General features: G+C 52.2%; 1 protein-coding gene across 1 annotated transcript; it reads right to left on the reverse strand.

Annotated features, from left to right (window-relative positions):
* Positions 1–1,605: 1,605 nt before the first annotated feature.
* On the reverse strand, positions 1,606–16,863 carry ARMC12 (armadillo repeat containing 12). Its single transcript, XM_036414993.2, has 6 exons — positions 16,084–16,863; positions 15,318–15,463; positions 14,966–15,100; positions 6,457–6,630; positions 6,224–6,295; positions 1,606–1,974 (listed from the first exon to the last, which is right to left on the reverse strand). Exons 1-6 carry the CDS (start codon positions 16,241–16,243, stop codon positions 1,642–1,644), a joined length of 1,020 nt encoding a protein of 339 aa, XP_036270886.1. The 5' UTR covers positions 16,244–16,863; the 3' UTR covers positions 1,606–1,641.
* Positions 16,864–22,007: the final 5,144 nt, after the last annotated feature.

Below are 22,007 nucleotides of genomic sequence, written 5' to 3' on the forward strand. Positions count from 1 at the left end.
TTTCCCTTCAGCAAAATGCCAGGTTTGGCCTGGGACTAGGTGGTGGTTTTCAATCCTGCCTCTAAAGGACAGTGGGCTCCAGAGCTGGTCAACAGAATCCGCCTTCTAAAGCAAGGAGCAGCAGACTGTGACCGGCTCCAATTGCAGGGCTTGCTCCCATAATGCTGTCTGACGCCAGCAGCGGCCAGCACTGCACTGTGGGCTTGCCGGGAAGGGATCACGGACAGCACAGGGATGAAGAGTGGGAAATGCAGCGCGTGGCCAGACTTGAGTGGTGCCAGAGCGGCTGGCAGTCTCCCTGTGACGGAGACTTCACGGTGCGGGCTTATTTGCACATGCACTCTGCTTCCTGCGGCATTTCAGGGCGCTTCGCAGAGGACTCTGGGACTCCGGGGGGCCTGTTACCCAAAGGGACTGGAGAGACATCAGACTCAGCGCTCCCCAAGGGCCTTTCCAAGGCTAATCTTCCATTTTCTTTCTTTTCTTTTTTTTTTTTAATATATTTTATTGATTTTTTACAGAGAGAAAGGGAGATAGATAGAGAGCTAGAAACATCGATGAGAGAGAAACATCGACCAGCTGCCTCTTGCACACCCCTACTGGGGATGTGCCCGCAACCAAGGCACATGCCCCTGACCGGAATCGAACCTGGGACCCTTCAGTCTGCAGACCGACGCTCTACCACTGAGCCAAACTGGCTTCGGCTAATCTTCCATTTTCTCTCCTCGGAGACTGATACTCATTAACTCAGGTAAGCCCCATAGGATCTTCCCAACAGCTTCACAAGATAAGTACTATTACTATATTTTTTTTTTTTTTTTTTATTGATTTTGACCAGAATTGAACCTGGTCAATTGTAAAAAATTATTATTATTTTTTTTTTTTAGTGTTTGTTTTTTTCCAGAGGGGAAAGGAGTGGGGGAGAGAGACAGAAACATCAATGATGAGAGAGAATTGTTGATCGGCTGCCTCCTGCACGCCCCGCACTGGGAATCGAGCTCACAACCTGGGCATGTGGCCTGACCAGGAATTGAACCGTGACCTCCTGGTTCTTAGGATGATGCTCAACCCCTGAGCCACAGCAGTGAGGTGTGGTTGAACGTTTAAGAGCCAGTGATCACTGCCACACTTCCTTTGCCAACTCTAGGAGTTACAGAAGCACAATGAAGAGCCCCCCTCAGCCTGCCTGAGAGAAGATGGTTTAAAACACTCGCCTGCCCTTCCATGCACCCACTACCCCCAACCCATGGACACAGAGTGTGAATGAGAAGTAACCTTGATTATTTTTTAAGCTGCTAACATTTGGAGGTCGTTTGTTACTGCAGCATAGCCTCGCCCATCCTGAGTAACCCAACGTTACACTGTCTGTTGTTGATTACCTTTGGCGTCAGCCCCCAAACCTGCCTCCTCCCAGAAGCTCCCTGGGAGCACGGGCTCCACACTGCGACCTGACAAGCAGCGAGAGGAAAGGGAGCCTGTCCCCGAGCAGGGGCGTGGGGTGTGTTCTGGGAGATGTGCCAGCCTTTGTCACGCTCTGGGGCATGGGCTAGCTGGGTGAGATTGCCACCAGACCTGGAGGCCCCGGACAGACACTGCTCCTCAGGCTTCTCTCCCATATTCATTTATTGGCTCTCCTTACTTTTATTCCGCATTCTTAAGGTAGGAATGACGGGAAAAGCAGGAGGAGCACTGCCCTCGTATGTCCTGGGGGCACTGCAGGCTGACTATGACCTTGCAGGCCTGGATCTGAACCTCCTCCTCCGGGTGGATGACCAGGGCCAGCAGCCGGTCTGCCAGCCGTGACTTTTCCCCAAAGAGAGCTTCGTGCAGAGACTTTTCGTTGTAATGCCATTTCACGGCGCGGTAGTGTGGCGTATTCCGGCCTTCGCTCAGCCGCTCGGCAAACACCAGTACCTCGAACAACAGACTCCCAGATTGTTTGGACTGGAACAGATTCAGAAAGTTGGCGTGCACCTGTGATGGGGATGAAGAGAGGTGGCAGTGAAATCCAAGACAAATCCTAAAGTTCTTCCATCTTCCTATTACCTCAACTCCTAATCTCAGAGTCAACTGTACAGGAGCATTTTAATTTTCATTATCATCTATATATATAAAAGCCTAAGTGACCGTAACAACCAAACAACTGGAATAACCAGTCACTATGACATGCACTGACCACCAGGAGGTAGACACTCAACACAGGAGCTGCCCTGTGGTGGTCAGTGCACTCCCACAGCAGGAGCACCACTCAGCCAAAAACCGGGTGGCGGTAGAGCCAGAACGAGCCTGCCACTTCGGCACTGCCACATCCCCCAGGAGCCCCAGATTGTGAGAGGGCGCAGGCCAGGCTGAGGGACCCGCCTGTGCACAAATCCATGCACCGGGCCTCTAGTTCTCTAACATAGTTATCTTGTGGTCATAAAACATGAGTTATTTGGTAATAACATTGATTCTGGGAAATATGTCATGACAAACTTCAAGGTTTAATGTGTGGTTAATTTGTATAAATGTTTTGTGTGTTTGAGAGGAATGTGCATTTACTAATTACAGAGCATTCTGAGGATATCTCAAGCTGGTTTGTGTTATTCTCAACAAATATACCCATAATTAGTTTCAGGATTTTATCTATTAATTGCTGAAAGAGTAAAATCTTCCAAGTCTCCCATTGTGGTAGTAGATTTGTCAGTTTTTCTTTATAATTATTCAGCTGTGAGAAAGAAGGAAATCCTGCTAATTTGTGACATCATGGATGGACCCTGAGGACCTTATTCTAAGTGGGATAAGCCAGATAGAGAAAGACAAACAATATGTGGTATCACTTTTATTTTTACGTGGAATCTTTAAAACAAAGATAAGTCAGAAAGAAGAACCAAGATGGCAGTGTAGGTAACCACCTGTACGCACTGCCTCCTACAATCACATCAAAATTCCAACTAAAATACAAAACCACCATTGCTCAGAACTGCCTGAAAGCTGGTTGAATGAAGCCCTACAACTAGAGGAAAAGAATGCATATCAAGACTGGTAGGAGGGGCAGAGGCACTGCATGGATTAGTCCCGCACCCACAATGCTATTTTTTCCAGTCGGGAGGAAGATTGTCTCTGCAGAGACTGCCCATGAGAAGCAGGGGGTCCCAGCCCCACGCCAGCCCCCCAGCCCAGGGTTGCAGAGCTGAGAAGAGAAGTCCCTGTAACTTTGGGCTGTAAAAATCAGTGGGAATTGTGGCTGAGTGATACGTAAGATGCTGGAGTCCCAGGTAGTCCTCTTAAAGGGCCTGCACACAAACTTAAACTGCCCCAAATTCTGAGCTCCAGCACCAGGGGATCCAGACACATATGGGGAGGAACTGGATGGTATGGCATTGGGGCAGGAACTCAAGGGTGGATTTCTCTCAGACAGGGTTGCTCAAAAGATCCCTTGCTGGGATCTTCCTTGTCACAGGGCTGAGTGGCAGCCATATCTGAGTTTCCATCAGCCTGTTTCACCCTGTTTGCTCTACTCTGGGGATTCCCTGAGACTCCGCCCCACCCAATTTGTAGCCCCACCCAAACTTTTCTATATGAATGGCCTATCCTGGCTCAGGCTTCAGACTTTGCTAAAATCTTTCGAACAAGCTGCAGCTGGTGACAGCATGCCCCAAACCTATCAGTAAAAGGCTCAAGACTGGGCACTAGCACCAACCTGCCTTCTTCACACCTGGGCCCCATCTCCTGCACAGAAGTCCTCCCACTGTAGTCACCACTGGTCCTCACAGCCAATTGGCCTGGAGGTCAACTCCTCCCAGTGACACCACCAGCAATCAAGGCTCAACTATAAGACTGTGCACACAGCCCACACAGAGGTGCCCCTAGAGTCTGTCAGATGTCTGGGGAGATGAGACACTGGGCCCTACTGCACATCACACAATTCCAGGAGACATACTATCTCTCTCTACCTAATACATAGAAACAAACATAGGGAAGCACCCAAAATGGGGAGACAAAGAAACATGTCACAAATTAAAGAAATGGAAGCAAGAAAACTACTGGATACAGAGTTCAAACCATGATTATAGGTTACTCAAGGATCTTCATGAGACTTTCAAGGATCTTAGTGAGAATGTCAAAGACATGGAAAAGAAACAGTCAAAAATTAAGCATACACTAAAAGATAAAGAATAATTAACAAGATTCAACAGTAGAGTAGAGGATTCCGAGAACCAAATCAATGGTTTGGAATATGAGGAAGCAACAAACACCCAGCCAGAACAGCAAAAAGAAAAAAAGAATCTAAAAATATGAAGCAAGTGTAAGTAGCCTCTGGGACAACTTCAAGTGTACCAACATGTGCATCATGGGGGTGCTGGAAGGAAATGAGAGAAAGCAAGGTACTGGAAACCTATTTGAAGAAATAAAAACAGGAAATTTTCCATCCCTGTGAAAGAAACAGACTTACAAGACCAGCAAGTACAGAGAGTTCCAAACAAGAGGAACTCAAAGAGACCCACACTAAGACACATCATAATTAAAATGCCAAGGGTTAAAGACAAAGAGAGAATCTTAAAAGCAGCCAGGGAGCTCCTGTACGCCTGTCAGCTGAGTTCTCAACAGAAACTTTGCAGGCCAGAAGGGAGTGGCAAGAAATATCCAAAGTGATGAATAGCAAGGACCATAACCAAGATTATTCTACCCAGCAAAGCTATCATTTAGAATTGAGGGTCAGATAAAAAGCTTCAAAAAAAAAAAAAAAAAAAAGCTAAAGGAGTTCATCAACACCAAACCAGTATTACATGAAATGTTGAAGGGTGGTTATTGAAGAAGAAGGAGGAAGAGGAGAAGGAGGAGGGGGAAGGGGAGGAAATAAAAAATATGAACAATAAAATGGCAACAAATCAAATCTAAAAATAAAAATAAAAATAAAAAAACAAGAAATCTAATGAACAAAAGAAACTGGTGAATAAACACAATCAGAGGCATGGAAGCATGGAACAGACTGACAAATCTCAGAGGGAAGAGGGTGAGGGAGGAAGAGGTTAACTGAAGTCCTTGCCTAAGAACATAAACAGTAGGGTAGTGAAGGCATGAGGTGGGGCAGGAACCAGGTGGAGTGGGGTGATGGGGAAAAGAGGGGGGCATCTCTAATACTCTCAATAATAAAGATTTTTTTAAAAGAAAAGTCAAAGTCGTAGAAACAGAGATAAATGGTTGTCAGGAGTTGGAAGAGGGGGAAGTAGGGAGCAGTTGGTAAAAGAGTACAAACTTAAAACTATTAAACAAATAAGGTCTGAGGCTTTGTGTAAAACGTGTGGACGATAGTGGATAGCCCTGTGTTAGAGCATTGAAATCTGCTAAGAGATTCAAACTTAAATGTTCTCACCACTCCCCGCCCCCAAAAGTAGATATGAGGAATCCTTCACCATGCATACATGTTAATCACCACACTGTATACTTGAACTATCCTACATGTTTATTTGTCAATTTACCTCAACAAAACCGAAGGGGGGAGAGAAAATTTGTTTCCTTGTAATTCTATCCAGTTTTGCCATCTATAGTTTGAGATCATGTTATTAGGTTTATCTAAATTTAGAGTTGCATTATCCCCCTGAACCGTTAATTATTATGGTGGTGATCTTCTCTATTCCTAATAATAGCTTTTGTGATAAATAACTTTTCCCTAATATTAAAGTAACTACAGCCGAAACTGGTTTGGCTCAGTGGATAGAGTGTCAGCCTGCGGACTGATAGGTCCCGGGTTCGATTCCGGTCAAGGGCACATACCTTGGTTGTGGGCACATCCCCAGTGGGGACTGTGCAAGAGGCAGCTGGTCGATGTTTCTCTCTCATCGACGTTTCTAACTCTTTGTCCCTCTCAATTCCTTTCTGTGTAAAATCAATATATATATATATATATATATATATATATATATATATATATATATATATAAAATAGTGTTGTTGTTTTTAAAAAAAAAAAAAGTAACTATATTAACTTCTGTTTTGTCACCTGTGTTCCTCATTCTCAGAGTTTAGAAAGCCCCTCAAAGGAGAGCCTCCTCCCAACAAAACTGATTCTGGCTCTTTGGGGAGGACAGTGCGGGATGCCTCTCAGGGGAGGACAGTGCGGGAGTGCACAGGCAGAGAGAGGAACACCACGGTCTTGTCAGGGCTACGTCTGTCCGGAGACTTCTTCCCTCCCCAGAATCCGAGGTGGCATCCACCAGCCCCTCAGCGCTCCCTTCCTCACGTGGCAGTTGAGAATATCATAGAGCAGGTCATTCTTCTGTGCCAGGTGGCTCAGCAGTCGTACGGCTTGCACCTACATAAGGGAAATAGTAAAACACGAGAAGGCAGGTGAGTGTGGCCTGAGCAGAGAAGACACAGGTCTCTCCTCCGCTGCCCCCCCCCCCGCCCCCCTCTAGATAGATGCTGTGCCAGGGCTGGTCGTGGGGCAGGGCCTGGGCCATGGCCTTGAGGCACCTGTGCCAGGTTATAGTCCGACTGGAGAATCTCCATCAGGGCGGGCATCACCCGTCGCAGCTGTGGGTGCAGGAAGTCGGGCAGCGGGAGGTTGTTGAGGAGCCTGAGGCCAGCGATGTGCAGTTCCGAGTCCCAGATGGTGGATATCAGCTCCAGGACCTTGATGAAGTGCTCCTGGGGAGGGGGGGGGGGGGGGAAAGGTCTGCTTTTGTATGACCTCACACTCCCCCGGCCTCTGCCTGCACTCTCCCCTGCCTCGCCCAGGACGCCTGAGCCGAACCCAGTAGAAAATTCCATCTGACAAACTCGCAGCATCCTTTGACCTTGTTGGCCATGTCCATATTCTAGAGTAGGGGTGTCGAACTCAATCAGAGAAGGGGCCAAAATCTAAAATCCAGCCTAAATCGCGGGCCGAATGGTTTACTGAACAGTCATAAACTGTCATTGTGATGGAAACGCAGCGGAGTGCAGTGATGACAGCGCGGTGCGGGCCACATTGCAAGGCCTGGCGGGACGGATTTGGCCCGTGGGCCTTGTGTTTGACACATGTGTTCTAGAGGTTCCTTCTTCACTTGGCTTCCCTTTCCGTCTGCTTTCCTGGTTCTTGTGCCCAAACCCTCTTGTCTGTCTTCATCACTCCTTAGCGATGCCACCCAGACTGAGTATGAAGCGCTATCCATATGCCGTTTCAGGCCTCTCCTCACCTCGCCTATATGCAGGTGCCAATTCCACCTCTTTCCCAGGATGTCTTATAGAGCCCAGCCCCCACCCCCAACCTGCTCCTCCTACCACCTTCCCCGTCTCAGCCGTTCCTTACGCCTTCCTTCCATCTCTCGGGCCAAAAAGCTGGCCTTCCTTGAGCACTTTCTCTCTCACACCCTTTTTTCCAAACCTTCAGAAAACCCTGTTGACTCTACCTTCAAAATCCATCGACAATCAGGCCACTTCTACCACCCTGTTCAGGCCACTGTTCTCTCATCTGATTTCTGCAATGGCCCCGGGTCACGCTGCTCCCACCACCCCCTCCCCCAACACTGTGCCTGTTTTCAGAACAACAGACATGTCACTTGTGTCACTCGTCTGCTCAAGAGTCCCTAGTTCATTGAGGGTAAAAGCTAGAGTCCTTACAGTGGCTTACAATCTGCCTTTCCCCCGTTCCTCCCACCCCAGCCCCGTTATTTCTTCGGCCTCATCTATTCTCTCCTTTGCTTCCATGTTCCCGTTACAATGGCCTCTTAGCTATTCCTGGAACATGCCAAGTACACACCTATTTTGGGGTTTTTGTATAGGCTGTTCCTTCTACTCTCATTCCTGATATTCATGGCTCACTCCTACCTCCTTCAGGACTTGAATGTCACCTCAGTGAGACTTCCCCGACCACCTCCTTCTTGAAAACTGCTACACCAGCCCTGGCCCATTTTTCTCAGTGGTTAGAACATCAGCTTCGGACTGAAGGGTCTTGGGTTTGATTCTGATCAAAGGCACATACCTCGGTCACAGATCCCCACCCCCAGTAGGGGCGTGTACTGGAGCATCCAATCAATGTGTCTCTCTCACATCGATGTTTTTTTCTCTCTCCCCCTCCCTTCTTTATAGATAGATAGATAGATAGATAGATATAGATAATTTTTTTAATTGATTTCAGAGAGGGAGAGAGAGAGAGAGAGACATCAATGATGAGAGAGAATCATTAATTGGCTGCCTCCTGATTGAGCCAGCAACCTGAGCATGTGCACTGACTGGGAATCCAACCGGTGACCTCTTGGTTCCTGGGTCAATGCTCAACCACTGAGCTACACTAGGCTGGGTTCCCCCTCCCTTCTGCTCTTTCTAAAAATCAATGGAAAATTATCCTCAGGTGAGGATTCACCAAAAACAAAACAAACAAACAAAACAACTGCCACACCATCCCATACCAGCCTTCCTCCCCCCATCTTTTAATTTCCTCCATCACACTGTCACAGGTGTGACACACTTTTTATTTTTAAACTTTTAATTTTCAAATAATTATAAATTCGTGGGAAGCTGAAAAAATTGTACAGAGAGGTCCTTGTGCTTTCACCCAGTTATCCTCAATGGTCACCTCTTCCATCGACAGCATCAAAACTAGGAAGTTATAATAGTATTGGTATGGCGTGTGTTTAGTGCTACAGCACTTTTATCAGGTGTCAATTCATGTTTCCACCACTACAATCAGCAGAGTATTCCACCAAAACTGTCCCCTCACCACAAAGATCTCCCTTGTGGAACCCTCTGTAGTCACACCTCTTCCCTCCAAAACCAGGCTTAACCACTGGCAACCACTCATCTGCTTTTTATCTTATAACTAGAGGCCCGGTGCACAAAATTCATGCATGGGGGGGGAGGTGTATCTCAACCCAGCCTGCACCCTCTCCAATCTGGGACCCCTCGATGGATGTAGGACTGCCCGTTTAGGCCCGATCCTGGTAGGCCTAAACAGGCAGTCAGACATCCCTCTCACAATTCAGTCCTGCTGGCTCCCAACTGCTCGCCTGCCTGGCAGCCTGATCACCCTCTAACCACTCCCCTGCCAGCCTGTTTGCCCCTAACTGTCCTCCCCTGCAGGCCTGGTCATCCCTAACAGCCCTCCCCTTGCAGGCCTGCCCCCCCCCAACTGCCCTTCCTTGCAGGCCTGGTCACCCCCAACTTCCCTCCTCTGCTGGCCTGGTCACCCCTAACTGCCCTCCCCTGCAGGTTTGATCACCCCCAATTGTCCTCCTTTGCAGGCCTGGCCCATTCCAACTACCCTGCCCTGCTGGTCATCTTGTGGCAGCCATCTTGTGTCCACATGGGGCAGTCATCTTTGACCACATAGGGGCAACCATCTTGTGTGTTAGAGTGATGGTCAATTTGCATATTATTCTTTTATTAGATAGGATTCTGACAGTTGGCGAATGTTGTAGAGATAGCATACTTTGTGACCATCTAAGATTTTCTCAGTACAATGCTCTTGAAATCCATCCAGGTTGTTGTGTGCATCAGCAGTCCATTCCTTTTTATTACTGAGTCGTGTTCCATGGTATGGGCGACCAGTTTGTCTAACCGTGATCTACTGAGACTCGCTGTGGTTGTTTCATTTTTTACAAAGTTTTTAAGGATGATTGTACACAGGTTTTTGTACAAATGCAAGTTTTCATTTGTCTAGGATAAGCGCCAAGGAATTTTTCTAGTAAATTTATAGTTAGATATTTTAAGAAACTGCCAAGCAATTTTCTTGAGTAGCTGTCATACCATTTTACATTCCCATCAGCAATGTATGAAAGATCCAGTTCCTAGATATCTTCGCCAGCAAGCAGGGCTGTCACTAATCTGGAGTTTAGATCGAGTAACAGGTGTATTGTTGTATCTTATTGGGGCCTTAATTTGCATTTCCCCAAGGGCTGGTGATGTTAAACATCTCTTCCCCTGCTTATCTGCAGTCTGTGTATCTTCTTCAGTGACATTTCTCAACGTCTTCTGCCCGATTCTAATTGGATTGTTTTTATATGTATATTGAGTTTTCAAAGCTCTTTAGGCAATCTAGATATATGTCCTTTGTCAGATATGTGGTTTGCAAACATTTTCTCCCAGTCTGTAGCTTATTTTTTATCCTCTCAATGGGATCTTTCATAAAGCAAATGTTTTTTAATTTTCATAAAGTCCAGTTTCTCAATTCTTTATGTTACAGATCATGCTTTTGGTGTCATTTCTACAAACTCTTCAGCAAGCCCTACGTCCTACAGATCTTCTCCTTTGAAACTGCGGCAGCACAGGCATCCCAGCCTTCCTCACCAACCTTCTCGCTTTGCTTTGTCTCCGCAGCACCTCATGACACCTTTGACTATTTGCGTATTGCCTGCCTTGCCCTGCTGGACTCCAAGTCCCACTGGTACAGGGGTCTTTCCCGTTCTGTTCACTGCTACCTCTCCAGTGCCCAGCACAGTGTCCTGGTACCAAGCGCTCAGTGGACGTTTGTTGAATGGTTAAAGGGGTCTTGGCTTCTGAGGTGCAAGGTGCTTGGGCCAAGAGGCATTACTCAAGACAGGTAACCTCACAGGCTGTGCCGTTGTGAGCCACAGGAGAGGGAGACAAGGATACTGGCGTGAGGACCACGGCAGCCCTGCTCCTCCCTGCCCCCACCCTCACTGTCTGCTAAGATTCAGGCAGAGAGAACAGCGGGTGCGAAGGCCAGGGCGTGGGAGGGCATGAGACACGCAGTGTAAACGGCTGGGTTGGGACAGGGGAGGAGCGCCTGAAGGAAGCCCAGCAGGAGGGGGATGGGATGAGATCCCTCTGGAGGGGGGTCTGACTTAGAGAATGGGGGTGAGCTCCATTTTCCATGTGTTGGCTCAGGGGGCCACTAGGCCGTCTAAGCCGAGCAGCTGGCCACAGGTCTAGAGGCCAGGGGAGCCCCAGGCTGCGGACAGAGGAGGAGAGCACATCTGGATGGAAACTGAGGCCAGGGAGCAGCTACTGCCCAGCAGACAGCAGGGGTCGGGTCCTCAGGACACAAGCGCTGGGGGAAGAAGGAACAGCGATGCCCAGGGGCTTGTGAAAAACACAGCTCCCTGCTGAACTGGACTCTGGGTACAGGGTCCCCAAAATCTTCGTTTTTAGCCAGTCTTCTGGGCAATTCTATAAGCTTAAGAACCACCGCCTTTGGGAAACTGAGAAGGCTAAGGGATGAAGGAGAAGCAACAAGAAAGACCTCTGTTTCCCCCAAAAAAAGAGTTTGAGGTAAAATAAATTAATTAATTAATTAAAGTGTGAAAATACCAAGCTTGGGGGCAGGAGGAGAGATACTGCCACGAAACCAGCAGACAGGGCAGGTAGAGGGTGCACATTGATACAACTGGCCTTGAAAAGGGGGGCATACCATCCCCCCTCCTGCACACACACCCCGGAGAGCCTCCGTGTCCACAGGGAGATGTGTACAAGAATGTTCACAGCACCAAGTGCAGACGATACCAGTAATAACCCGCGCATTAAATAGCAGGGAAGGAGTGAAGGGGCGGCTGGAGGCACAGGCATGCCATTTATACGCTTTGCCAGAAAGCTGCTGCCGTTAGACACGTGCCCAGTAAGGCCCGGGCGACTGGGAAGAGGCTTACTTGTCAGTCCCACCTGGGAACAGGTAATTGGCCAGAATGGGTGTGGCCCCTGCAAGGATGTGAAATCTGAGGTATTTAAGGTCCTAAAAAAGTAATTTCGCTCTTTTGGTGTTCCCTTGGCTCGCTCTCTCTCTTGCTGCTCACTTATTTTTTTCTTTCTTTCTTTTTTTTTTTTTTTTTAAATATATTTCATTGATTTTTAACAGAGAGGAAGAGAGAGGGATAGAGAGTTAGAAACATCAATGAGAGAGAATCATCAATCAGCTGCCTCCTGCACACCTCCTACTGGGGATGTGCCCACAACCAAGGTACATGCACTTGACCGGAATCCAACCTGGGACTTCTCAGTCTGCAGGCCGACGCTCTATCCACTGAGCCAAACCGGTTTCGGCTTTTCTTATTTTTTAAACATATTTTTATTTATTTCAGAGAGGAAGGGAGAGGGAGAGAGAGATAGAAACATCAATGAAGAGAGAGAATCATTGACCGGCTGCCTCATACATGTGGATTGAGCCCACAACTAGGGCGTGTGCCCTTGATCAGAATTGAACCTGGGACCCTTCAGTCCACTAGCTGATGCTCTATCCACTGAGCCAAACCAGCTAGGGCTCTTGTTGCTCACTTCTGACTCCTGGCTTGTGGGGCTCCCACCATTTGCATTCACCCAGATGGCTCATGGCCATGTGGGACCCACACAGTGGGCTGAAGGGCTGGATCTAGCCTGATGCCGTGCGGACTCCACTCCACCATGGCGGAGACTCTGCACACCGGCTTTGCTTCTGGTTCTGCGGAAGCCCCAGCTGCATATTTTCCATGCAAATGAAGTCATTCCTTCTCCCTCACAACTCCCAGACAATCCCTTTTCTCTCATTAGTGCTGGAGGAATCACACCCGCCCAACCCTCCAGCAGCACACACAATTCAGAGGTCTGCCTGAGGGCAAATGGATAACTGGGCACAGTGGGGAGAAGGGAGCAGAGCCAGCACGTCATTGTCGTCATTGTCGAGGGGAAAGGCAAACCGCACCATCCGTACAAACAGCAAACTTCCAGGTACGCCATGCTGAAAAACATGGCGGCTGCGATTACCTATTCATGTACTGCCTGCCTGCCCTGCTGCCACAGAGGATCACCCGTGTGGACATGGTCAAACTACAGAGCAATCAAAGGCGTGAGTAACAAAATGCTGGGAACAGACTGCCTCTGGTGGGGGAGGAGGCTGGCACTCGGGAGGGCCACAGCAGTCTAGTTCTCAGCCTGGTTCTGGTTAATGCACGTTTTGTTTTATTGTTATTATTTCTACTGTACACATGGAAGATGTGTGTAAGTTTTAAATACTTTACTTACTTTCAATTTGGGAGAGACAAGACCATTTGTTAGAGAGAAGTTTGGAGGTGAAAAGAGGCTTTTGAAGATGAGAGGGGCTAGAACGTGCTGAACGCAATGGCAAGGAGCTGGAGCGACCGCGTGCGACAGAGCCGACCAGGAAAGAGGCCCTCAAGGATGGGATGTGACCAAGACAGACGAACACTGGCGAGGTTGTGGAGAAAAAGGAACCCTCATGCACTGCTGGTGGGAATGCAGACTGGTGCAACCATTGTGGAGAACAGTGTGGAGTTTCCTCAAAAAACTGAAAATGGAACTCCCATTTGACCCAGTAATCCCACTCCTAGGAATATATCCCAAGAAACTAGAAACACCAATCAGAAAGGATATATGCACCCTTATGTTCATAGCAGCACAATCTACAATAGCTAGAATTTGGAAACAGCCTAGGTGCCCGTCAGCAGATGATTGGATCAAAAAACCATAGTACATCTACACAATGGAATACAATGCTGCCATAAAAAAGAAGGAATTCTCATCATTTGCAGCAACCGGATGGAACTGGAGAACATCATGCTGAGTGAAATAAGCCAATCAATGAAAGAGAAACTCCACATGACCTCACTCATTTATGGATAATAAAGAACATTATAAACTGATGAACCAGAAGATAGATATAGAGACAGTAAAGCAACAAGCAGACTGTCAAATTACAGCAGGGAGGGTAGGGAGATCTGGGGGAGATAACAGATCAACCGAAGGACTTGTATAGATGCATATAAGTACAACCAATGGACACAAAACTCTGGGGAGGGGGGTATGTATGGGAGGGGGGAGCAATGTTAAATTATGTACACAGATAATAAATGAATAAAATAAAATAAAAAAAGACAGACGAACACTGACCGCAGATGGGAAGCAAGCCAAGTTTCCATGGCACCAGCAGGATGGGAGTGGAAGCAGACAAGGCTGGGCCTGGTAGCAGGAAACTGGGGGAGCTGACATGGGGTGGGCCCAGTGCGCGCCCCCCCCCCCCCCCCGCCTTGGACCAGCACAGCGTGGGGGGGTAGGGGGGCAGGGGGTATGACACTACACCTGGTTCCACGCACAGAGCTCCTAAAATCCTGGCAGTTCCCTGGCTGGAAGCTCTTTGTTATTCACAATGACCCCCTTTTCACCACCCTAACATTTATGCTAATGAGGTGACTCATGGCATGCCTCTGGACAGCTTCTGGAAGGGGCTGGTGGCCAGAAAGACCACTCCTTGGTGAAAGGATTGAGACGTTTAGCCACATCCCTGACCTCTGGGGACCAGGGAGGGGTTCCAGAGTGAGTTCAGCCTCCAATGGCCAATGACTAATCAATCCTGCCTACATAATGGGACCTCCACAAATACCCGCAAATGGCAGGCTGCGGAGAACTTCTGGGGTGAACACATCGAGACGCTAGAAGGGAGGCCAGCTGAGAGAAGGCATGGAACCTGAGTCTTCCCCCAAACCTCGCACCTCTCCCACTGGGCTGCTCCTCAGCCACATCTTTTACAACAAACCGGTAAGAATAAGTAGTATTCTCTTGCGTTCTGAGAGTTGTTCTAATGAATTATCAAACCTGCAAAAAGGGGGTTCGCAGGAACCTCCAAATTGATAGCTGGTCAGGCACAAGTTCTGGGACCCGTGACCCCATCTGAGGTGGGGCAGCCTGCTGGGACTGAGCCCTCACCCTGTGGAGTCTGTGCCAACTCCGGGTGGTGTCGCCACTGAGTTCAAGTGTGGAACACCCAGCTGGTGGCAGAAAGAACCTCAGGGGGCTTTCTGCTCTTTGGGGTTCTGGGGTACTCCTAGCCCTGGAGCCCAGTCCAGCTTCGTCCTGGGAGTCAAATGCTTTGGATGACCCTGCTGGGAATCTGACCACCATTTCCCACTTACGGCATTTCCAGGGGGAAACCCGTTTCTGGTTAATAAACTCAGACCCAAACAAAGTTCTGGAACCTGACTACTTAGCCTACGCCTGTTAAAGGGCCCGTGGGCTGCGGGCATCCTGTGTGCTCGGCCCCACCGCGTGCCTCTGGGCTCACCTGGATTTTGAGCCTGAACTTCCTGATGCCAGAGAAGGCCTTAAGGGTGTTCAGAGCTTGGATTTTGACACTGTTGTCCTTGTCATCCAGCATGGAGCCCACGAGCATGATGTCATCAGGAGTACAAGCAGAGGCCTAGGTGTACCGGGAGAGACGGAGGAGGCAGGAGCAGTGCCTGTCCTAGGCCCAGGGCCCCCCATGTCACGGAGACCTCTCCCCACCACCCCTCCCGCCGTCATCAACCAGAGGGACAGGTCCCAGGACCCCGTCCGGCCAGTCAGGGGGCAGGGGTGAGCGGGAGCCGCCGGGGGCCAGGCTGGCTAGGAGGGACCTCCTGCTTCCCGCCCCTCACCTCAGCCGACAGCAAGTACACACAACGGGTGATGTTGTGCAGGACCATGCCCTTGGCGTACTCGTCGTGTTTGTTCTCCAGAGAGTTGAGAAGCCTCCGGAGCTCACCGGAGTCCCCCCCGTGCCGCTCTCGCTCGATGGCCAGGCCTAGACAGCCAACCCGGCCAGTTCAGGCTGAGGACTCAGAGTGAAGACAGAATGGGGCTGGAAAGGGGGGGTGGGGGGGAGGGACCTGGGACAAAGCTGCCTCGCCTCTCCTGAAGAGCTTTCTGGTACAGGCAGGACCGCCGTGCACAGCGGACCCGGGTGGAGGGCCCAGCACACCCTCTCTAAGGGTGTCAGCCCCAGCACCAACATCACCCTTCTAAAGGTTTACTCTGCCATTTCCTGGCATCAGCAGTGACACGCAGTCTCCCATCGTAATCAGCATATGGCGACGATACTCCGGCAGATGGCAACAAAGCGTCTTGCAGGAGGGATGCCCTTTTCTATAAAAACTAGTATGGGCTCTGGGCATGTAGGTCCCCCAACTCTGAGTGTCACTGCTGACGCCTGACCCTCACGCAGTGGCGACCCAGGAACCAGAGTGAATGGACAGTGTGAAGACCTGCCACACGAGTCCTGAGGACCCCCGAGGCCCAGGCCCCGTGCTGGGTGAGGTTAAGGAAGATGGAGAAGAGAGGAGAGAGGAGGAACTGGAGTCACCTCTGGTCCCTCCCACACTGGAGGCTTGGGGCCGAGTCCCGCCCCCAGGGCCCAACACTCACGGGCGATGCAGGTGGGCGAGGAGGTGGAGATGGGCGTTTGGTCTCGCATGCCAGCCCGGATGGCCTTGTAGAGCAGGTAGACGGCCCCGGCGCCTATGGTCAAGCCCACTACGCTTTTGCGGACGCTCAGATGCCCCAGTGGGGAGACTTTCTTGCCCATGTCCTCAGAGCCACCCTGGGCCCAGGTGGGAGCTAGGCCCGAGGCGCCTGGTAAGGGCCTTCCGGAACCAGAACCCTGGCAGAGCCAGGAACCAGGGTACCAGAATCGGAACCCAGGCAACAAAAGAAACGGAAGAAATGGTGCTCGGGAAGCAGGGAGGCCGGAGCTGCTTGGAAGGGGAGAAAGTTTAGCTCAGAGGCTGTGGGAAATGACGCTCAAGAATCTGCTGGGATACAAAGTCTGGGCAGGCAGGTCTTCTCCCCGCCTCCTCAGGGCAGCCGGCTGGTGGGGTGCCAGCAGGGGGCTCCGGAGGCTGCCGCTCCTCCATTAGAGGGCAGCAGAGGCCCAATTTCTGGGCTGGGCCATTGAAAGTTTCTGGGAGGGGTGTTTGGGTGTGCCCACTGGCAGTCCCAGTTCCCTCACTTCCCTGGCCCTCCTATCTTCCATCCCTTCACCACAGACCCTCTGCTGGGCCCAGGAACTGCTGCAGGCAGCCCCTCCCCCTCCCTCCAACGCAGGGGGGCAGTTTAAGACGTTCTGCAGAGTCTTGGGGCAAATCCACCATCTCCCGGGGCCTGCATGTGCGCCTGCAGAGTACAGCCGGAGGGACCAGCGCTCTGGAGGGTGCTCAAGCCATGACGTCTGTCGCTCTTTGAGGACTTGAGGGCAGAACAGGCACAGAATCCAAACACAGGCTCCAGGCCCCTTTAACCAGTGCGGCCTAGAGCCGTGGTGGGCAAACCAGCTCACAAGCCACATGCGGCTCTTTGGCCCCTTGAGTGTGGCTCTTCCACAATATACCACGGCCTGGGCGAGTCTACTTTGAAGGAGCGGCATTAGAAGAAGTTTAAGTTTAAAAAATTTGGCTCTCAAAAGAAATGTCAATCGTTGTCCTGTTGATATTTGGCTCTGAGGACTAATGAGTTTGCCGACCACTGGCCTAGAGGAAGGGACTGCCCTTGCGTTGGTCTCAGTTTGTGGATTTCTACCCTGAGACCCAGGTTTATCATTCTAAAGCTCCAGCTTTAAGGTTTGGGAAGGTCTGTGCCTTTAAACTGCGGGGGCTTACATCTGTGAGTACCACCCCCACCCCACCCCGCCCCCCCCCAGGCAGGACGAGGCTTGAGGCCTCTTCAGGGAGAGCCCAGCTGTGGAGCCTTGATCTTCACGACGAGGATGGGGCAGGCGGCCAGACCCTCCCATCCTCTCTTCGCCCCATGGCCCACCCCTGCGACCTCACCCCTGGTGTAGAACCAGGCGACGGACCCAGAGCCAGCGCCCAGCCCGGCTGTCCCAGAACAGGGCTCCCCTGCCTGGCTGGAGCGCCTGCTGGAAGGCTCTGGGTCCTGGGCTGCGCCCGGGCTGGAAGGTGGGGAAACAGGAAAACAGCCTCCCCAAGGATGCTGCCGCCGTCCAGGCCTGTCCACGCAGAGCCTTCGCCCGCCCACCGGCTGCAGGCAGCGCTCTCAGATGGCCCCTCTCTCCTTCCCTCTGCCCAGCCCCACCACACCCAGCGAGGCCGCCTACGGGTGACCACACAGACTCCCCGCAGGAGGCCTCCTCCCTGCCGTGGCCAACAGTCACCACCATGGGCTCCAGGGAGGAAACGCCTGCCTGTGGACGGCTGCTTTAGGCTCCAAGGTGACCCTGCTGGGCCTGAGGATAGAGCCTCCAGAACAAGGTCCCTGCCCTTCTCTGGGGTGTGACTCAGAGCTACTGGCCTCTCCCGCCCGTGGATTTGATTCTGCGGCCTTCACATGCTAAGCAGACACGGCGCTCACATGTTCCCTCCAAAGAGCTCTAAGCTGGCTCCTTCCTGCGACACTGAAAGCCCCTTTCTTCGGTGCGGCCCTCAGACGACTCAGGGTCAGCGCCAGAGGCACCCAGGGTGACACTGCCGTGGGTCCCCAGCACGGGGAGATAAGAAAGGGGAATGCCTGTTTGCGGGGGCAAGCCAGCGACTGTTCTTTCTTGGGAATGGCTTTTTGATTGAGATGATGTTTCATAGTGAGAGAACTCAATTATACTTGCTTTTATGAGATATGGCAATAGATGGCAGTTGTGATTTGAGTGTGCTTAGGGAGCATAAATGAAAGTGGCAATTCTTTGTGGGAACTTGGCTTTTGTTTCCTTGTTTTGGCTTTTCTGTCAAATCCTGGAACCACCGGCCGGCGAGAGAGAAGTCTGAGATTCCACATACACGCAGCCCCAAGTTTCTTACAAAGCAAAGGGCGCAGGCTGCCCCTGCCCTGTGCCTCGGCCTTTGCACCAGCCTTCTACCCCGGGCTGATGTGTGAGAGTGTGGGCTCTAGCCATACTTCCCGGTTCAAAACCAGTTCAGTCACTGACTTAGCTTTGTGTTTTGATTCTATATATATATATATATATATATATATATATATATATATATATATATATATAATTTATTTTGTACAGAGAGGAAGGGAGATAGAGAGTTAGAAACATCGATGAGAGAGAATCATCAATCAGCTGCCTCTTGCACACCCCCTACTGGGGTTATGCCCGCAATCACCGTACATGCCCTTGACCGGAATCGAACCCGGGACCCTTCAGTCCCCAAGCCGATGCTCTATCCATTGAGCCAAACCGGTCTCGGCTGTGTTTTGATTCTTGGAGAGAGGGAAATGTGGATTGGTTGCCTCCTGCACACAACCCCACCCGCGGGAATGGAATCAGGACCCCTTGGTGTCTAACCTACTGAGCCACACCAGCCAGGGCAGCTTTGCGATTTCCTCTTGCTGCATCTTCCCCACCTGCAAAGTGGAAATAACATCTGCCTGGGGAGGGTGTTTGTGGGATTAAGCAAAGTATGTAACTGCTGTGGTCAGCAGGTTTCAGCCGTTAAGAACACGGGGCGGGAAGGCAGTGAGCACGCAATGGTGGGCCTCTGAGGCCTGAAAGGCTCATGATTCAGCCCCTTCCACCATCCCACTCGCCTGCCTACACCTCCCGTCCTGTCCAGACTGATCACCACTCCGGTAACCCACTCAACCGCCTGGAACCATTCCGGATTAGAGAAACTGGAGGAACCCCATACGGTGTGGGGCGTGAGGGGCGCCACTCTGCAAGACCAAGTTCTAGGTCACTAAGGAGGGTGCCCAGGCCAGGGCCCTCAGCTCGTGCGCGCAGAAGCTGAGGGCGATGGGATGGCTTTACTGAAAAGTCTTTGGAGCCCGACCGGCTGGAGTTTGGGCAAATTCCTCCGTCTGAGGCTCCATTTCCTCCTCCGGAGCGCGGTCTATTAATACCGCCGCTACCGGGAAGCGGGCAGGGATGGCTGCGGCGACCCGGGCACGGCGCTCTGCACCGCGCTTCCGAGCACCGGGCCGGGCGGGGAGGGGAGGATGGGGCGCCGCGCCCGGCCCGCCCCGCGCTCACCCCGGCCAGGGGTCAGGTTCGGGGCCTCTGGGGGACTCGTTACCCCCGCTGAGCGGAGGGACCGGGAGAGACGCGGCGGAGGCCGGGAGCGCAGGGGGCCGCGCCCCCGAAGGAGGAGGGGGGGGGGGGGGGGGGGGGAGGAGGGGGAGGAGGAGGAGGAGGAGGAGGAGAAGGAGGAGGGGCGGGGTGCAGGCCGCGCCTCTCCCGCCCAGGCCTCCCTCTGGCCCTCCCCCCGGGCCCCCTCCCCCGCCCCCTCCCGCGTGCATCCGGCGGCGGGCACAGGATGTTCTTTCGCGCTGGTTCCCCACATACACACACACACCCCCGCCCCCCGCTCTCACTTTCCCTCCCCCCCCCCGCACCTTATTTAACTCCTTCCCCCCCGCGCGCCGCCCCGTCCCCCCTCCCGCCCCCCAGGAGCCCGAGGGCTGCCCGGGGGACGGGGGCCTGGGTGAGCGCCGGGCTCGGGGGCTCGGGGTCCACTGGCTGGCTGGCCGGGAGTGAAGGGGTGGAATGAGGTCCCTGGGCCGCAGCCGGCACCCTCCGGGCCCCTCCGGTTCACCGCTGCGGAGGAGGGAGCTGGGGTGGGGTCCGCACCCCGGGGGGGGGGGACCCCGCGCCCGAGCAGGCAGCCCGGAGGGCGCAGGGAGCCCCAGGCCCGGGGCAGCCGGGAGGTCGGGGACCCCAGCCTCATGGTCTCCCCGCTTGGGATGGGAAGGGGCCCCAGCGCCGGCGGAGGATGGAGAGGTGACGCCCCTCGCGGATACGTCACTGTCGCCAAGGCAACCGGGGCGGGGGGAGCGGCGGGAGGACTGGAGGCCAGACCTTCGGGAGAGAAGGCCGCCGGAGGCCTGGGGACCCGGGGGCGGGGGGAAGGGGGCGGGGGCGGACTTTTCAATCTTTTCTGATTCACTCGCCGGTGGAAGGACTGGTTCTGTTCGCCGGTTCATTCAACAAACTTTCCTTGTTAAGCTCGCGCTGGGCGCCCGCGGCCTCCGACTTCCGCTCGAGCTGAGTGAGGATCTGGTGGCCACACGTCCCGGGATTACCGGTGTCATCATGAATAATGTCCTTCTTCGAGCTCAAAAAGGGGGGTGGGGGGGCGGGTAGTTAAGGAACCTCGACTTTGAATTCGTGGAAGGCTCCAATTGTGCAGGAAAGGAAGGCCAGCTGGTATCTTCTCGCTCTGCACGTGCGCCTGCTGTAAGCAGATGTGTGGGAAACGTGCCTGTGTGTGGTGGAAGGTGGTCCGTGGCGCAGGCCTGGCATTCTCTGCCGTCTTTTCCCCTCATTCTGCGAGTATCGCTAGTGCCGTTTACAGAGGAAGAAACTGGGTCAGAGAGGTTAAGACACCTGCCCAAGGCCAAACAGCTAAGTGCTTGAAACCAGACTCCAGTTTATGTGGCCTCCAAAGTCTGATTGCCTTGTCTCACCTCTGCTTCCTTCTCAAAATAAATAAATGATGTTAAATAAATAAAAGACACTGTCTCTGCCATAAAGGAGTTTATGATCTATGGGGTTGAAAGTACTCCAGGTAATAACTAAACAATAAAATATAGACAAGATTGGAGACAGTTCCTAAGGCTCCGAGGGAAGTTGGAAGCACAATGATCAAAGCGAGGTGGAGGGTGTCAGCCCTTCCGAAAGGAGGCGGACGGGAGGGGGGTTTTGAGGTGGGGATTTGCTTTGTGTCTGTGTGTGTGTGATGTGCTGTCGAGAAAGAGAACAATCTCAGGGCGTCGGACCAGGGGCCCAGAACTCGGCAGGCTGGAATCTCCATGGCGAGCTCCTCTGTAAGCCCAAAGCCGCTGGTTGCCCACACTCCCTTTCTCCTTGCACCCTCCTCGGCACTTCTGTTTCTCCGCAGTGGGGCCCCGGCGGGCAGCTGCACGCAGTCCACCCTGCACCCCGGGGTCTTTGCAGTTGGTAGTTGGCTCCAACCTGGATGTTGGCTTCTCCCTTCCCAACCCCTCTCTGAAGGTTTTGGGAAATGAAAAATAGTGGCTCCTCAAAACCAAAGGACCTGGGTGAGCATTAGGAAGCCAGCAGGCTTGATGGGCGGGGAGACCAGCCGGGAGGGTGAGAAAGGAGCCACCGAACAGATGGGTCGCACCAGCCTGGGCCGGACCCGGTGATCTGGGCACACCGTGAACTAATCCGGCCCGTCAAATGGAACACGCAGGTGAGAAGCCGGTGTACCCTGTGTGCTTAATGAGGAGTCCGGAGTGATAACACACACAATAAACAGTGTTTGAGGAAGATTGCTCCAGCAGGGTGTGTAGGAAGGAGAGACCTGGGCCAGAAAGGACAGTGTGGCAGCTGCTGTGGGGCGCTGGGCCAAAGGTAATCTATGAGGCTGGAGAAG

Source organism: Pipistrellus kuhlii, unplaced genomic scaffold (genome assembly GCF_014108245.1).
Source record: "Pipistrellus kuhlii isolate mPipKuh1 unplaced genomic scaffold, mPipKuh1.p scaffold_m20_p_5, whole genome shotgun sequence".
In the NCBI taxonomy this organism is placed as follows: Eukaryota; Metazoa; Chordata; class Mammalia; order Chiroptera; family Vespertilionidae; genus Pipistrellus; species Pipistrellus kuhlii.

Excerpts from the sequence above, each read along its gene's own strand:
- ARMC12 (XM_036414993.2), bottom strand. The coding sequence starts at position 16,243 with ATGGGCAAGAAAGTCTCCCCACTGGGGCATCTGAGCGTCCGCAAAAGC. Across the intron at positions 6,631-14,965 it reads AGTTCAGGCTCAAAATCCAG|GAGCACTTCATCAAGGTCCT; the intron begins GTGAGCCCAGAG and ends CCCCCTCCCCAG. Across the intron at positions 1,975-6,223 it reads ATGATATTCTCAACTGCCAC|GTGCACGCCAACTTTCTGAA; the intron begins GTGAGGAAGGGA and ends TCCCCATCACAG.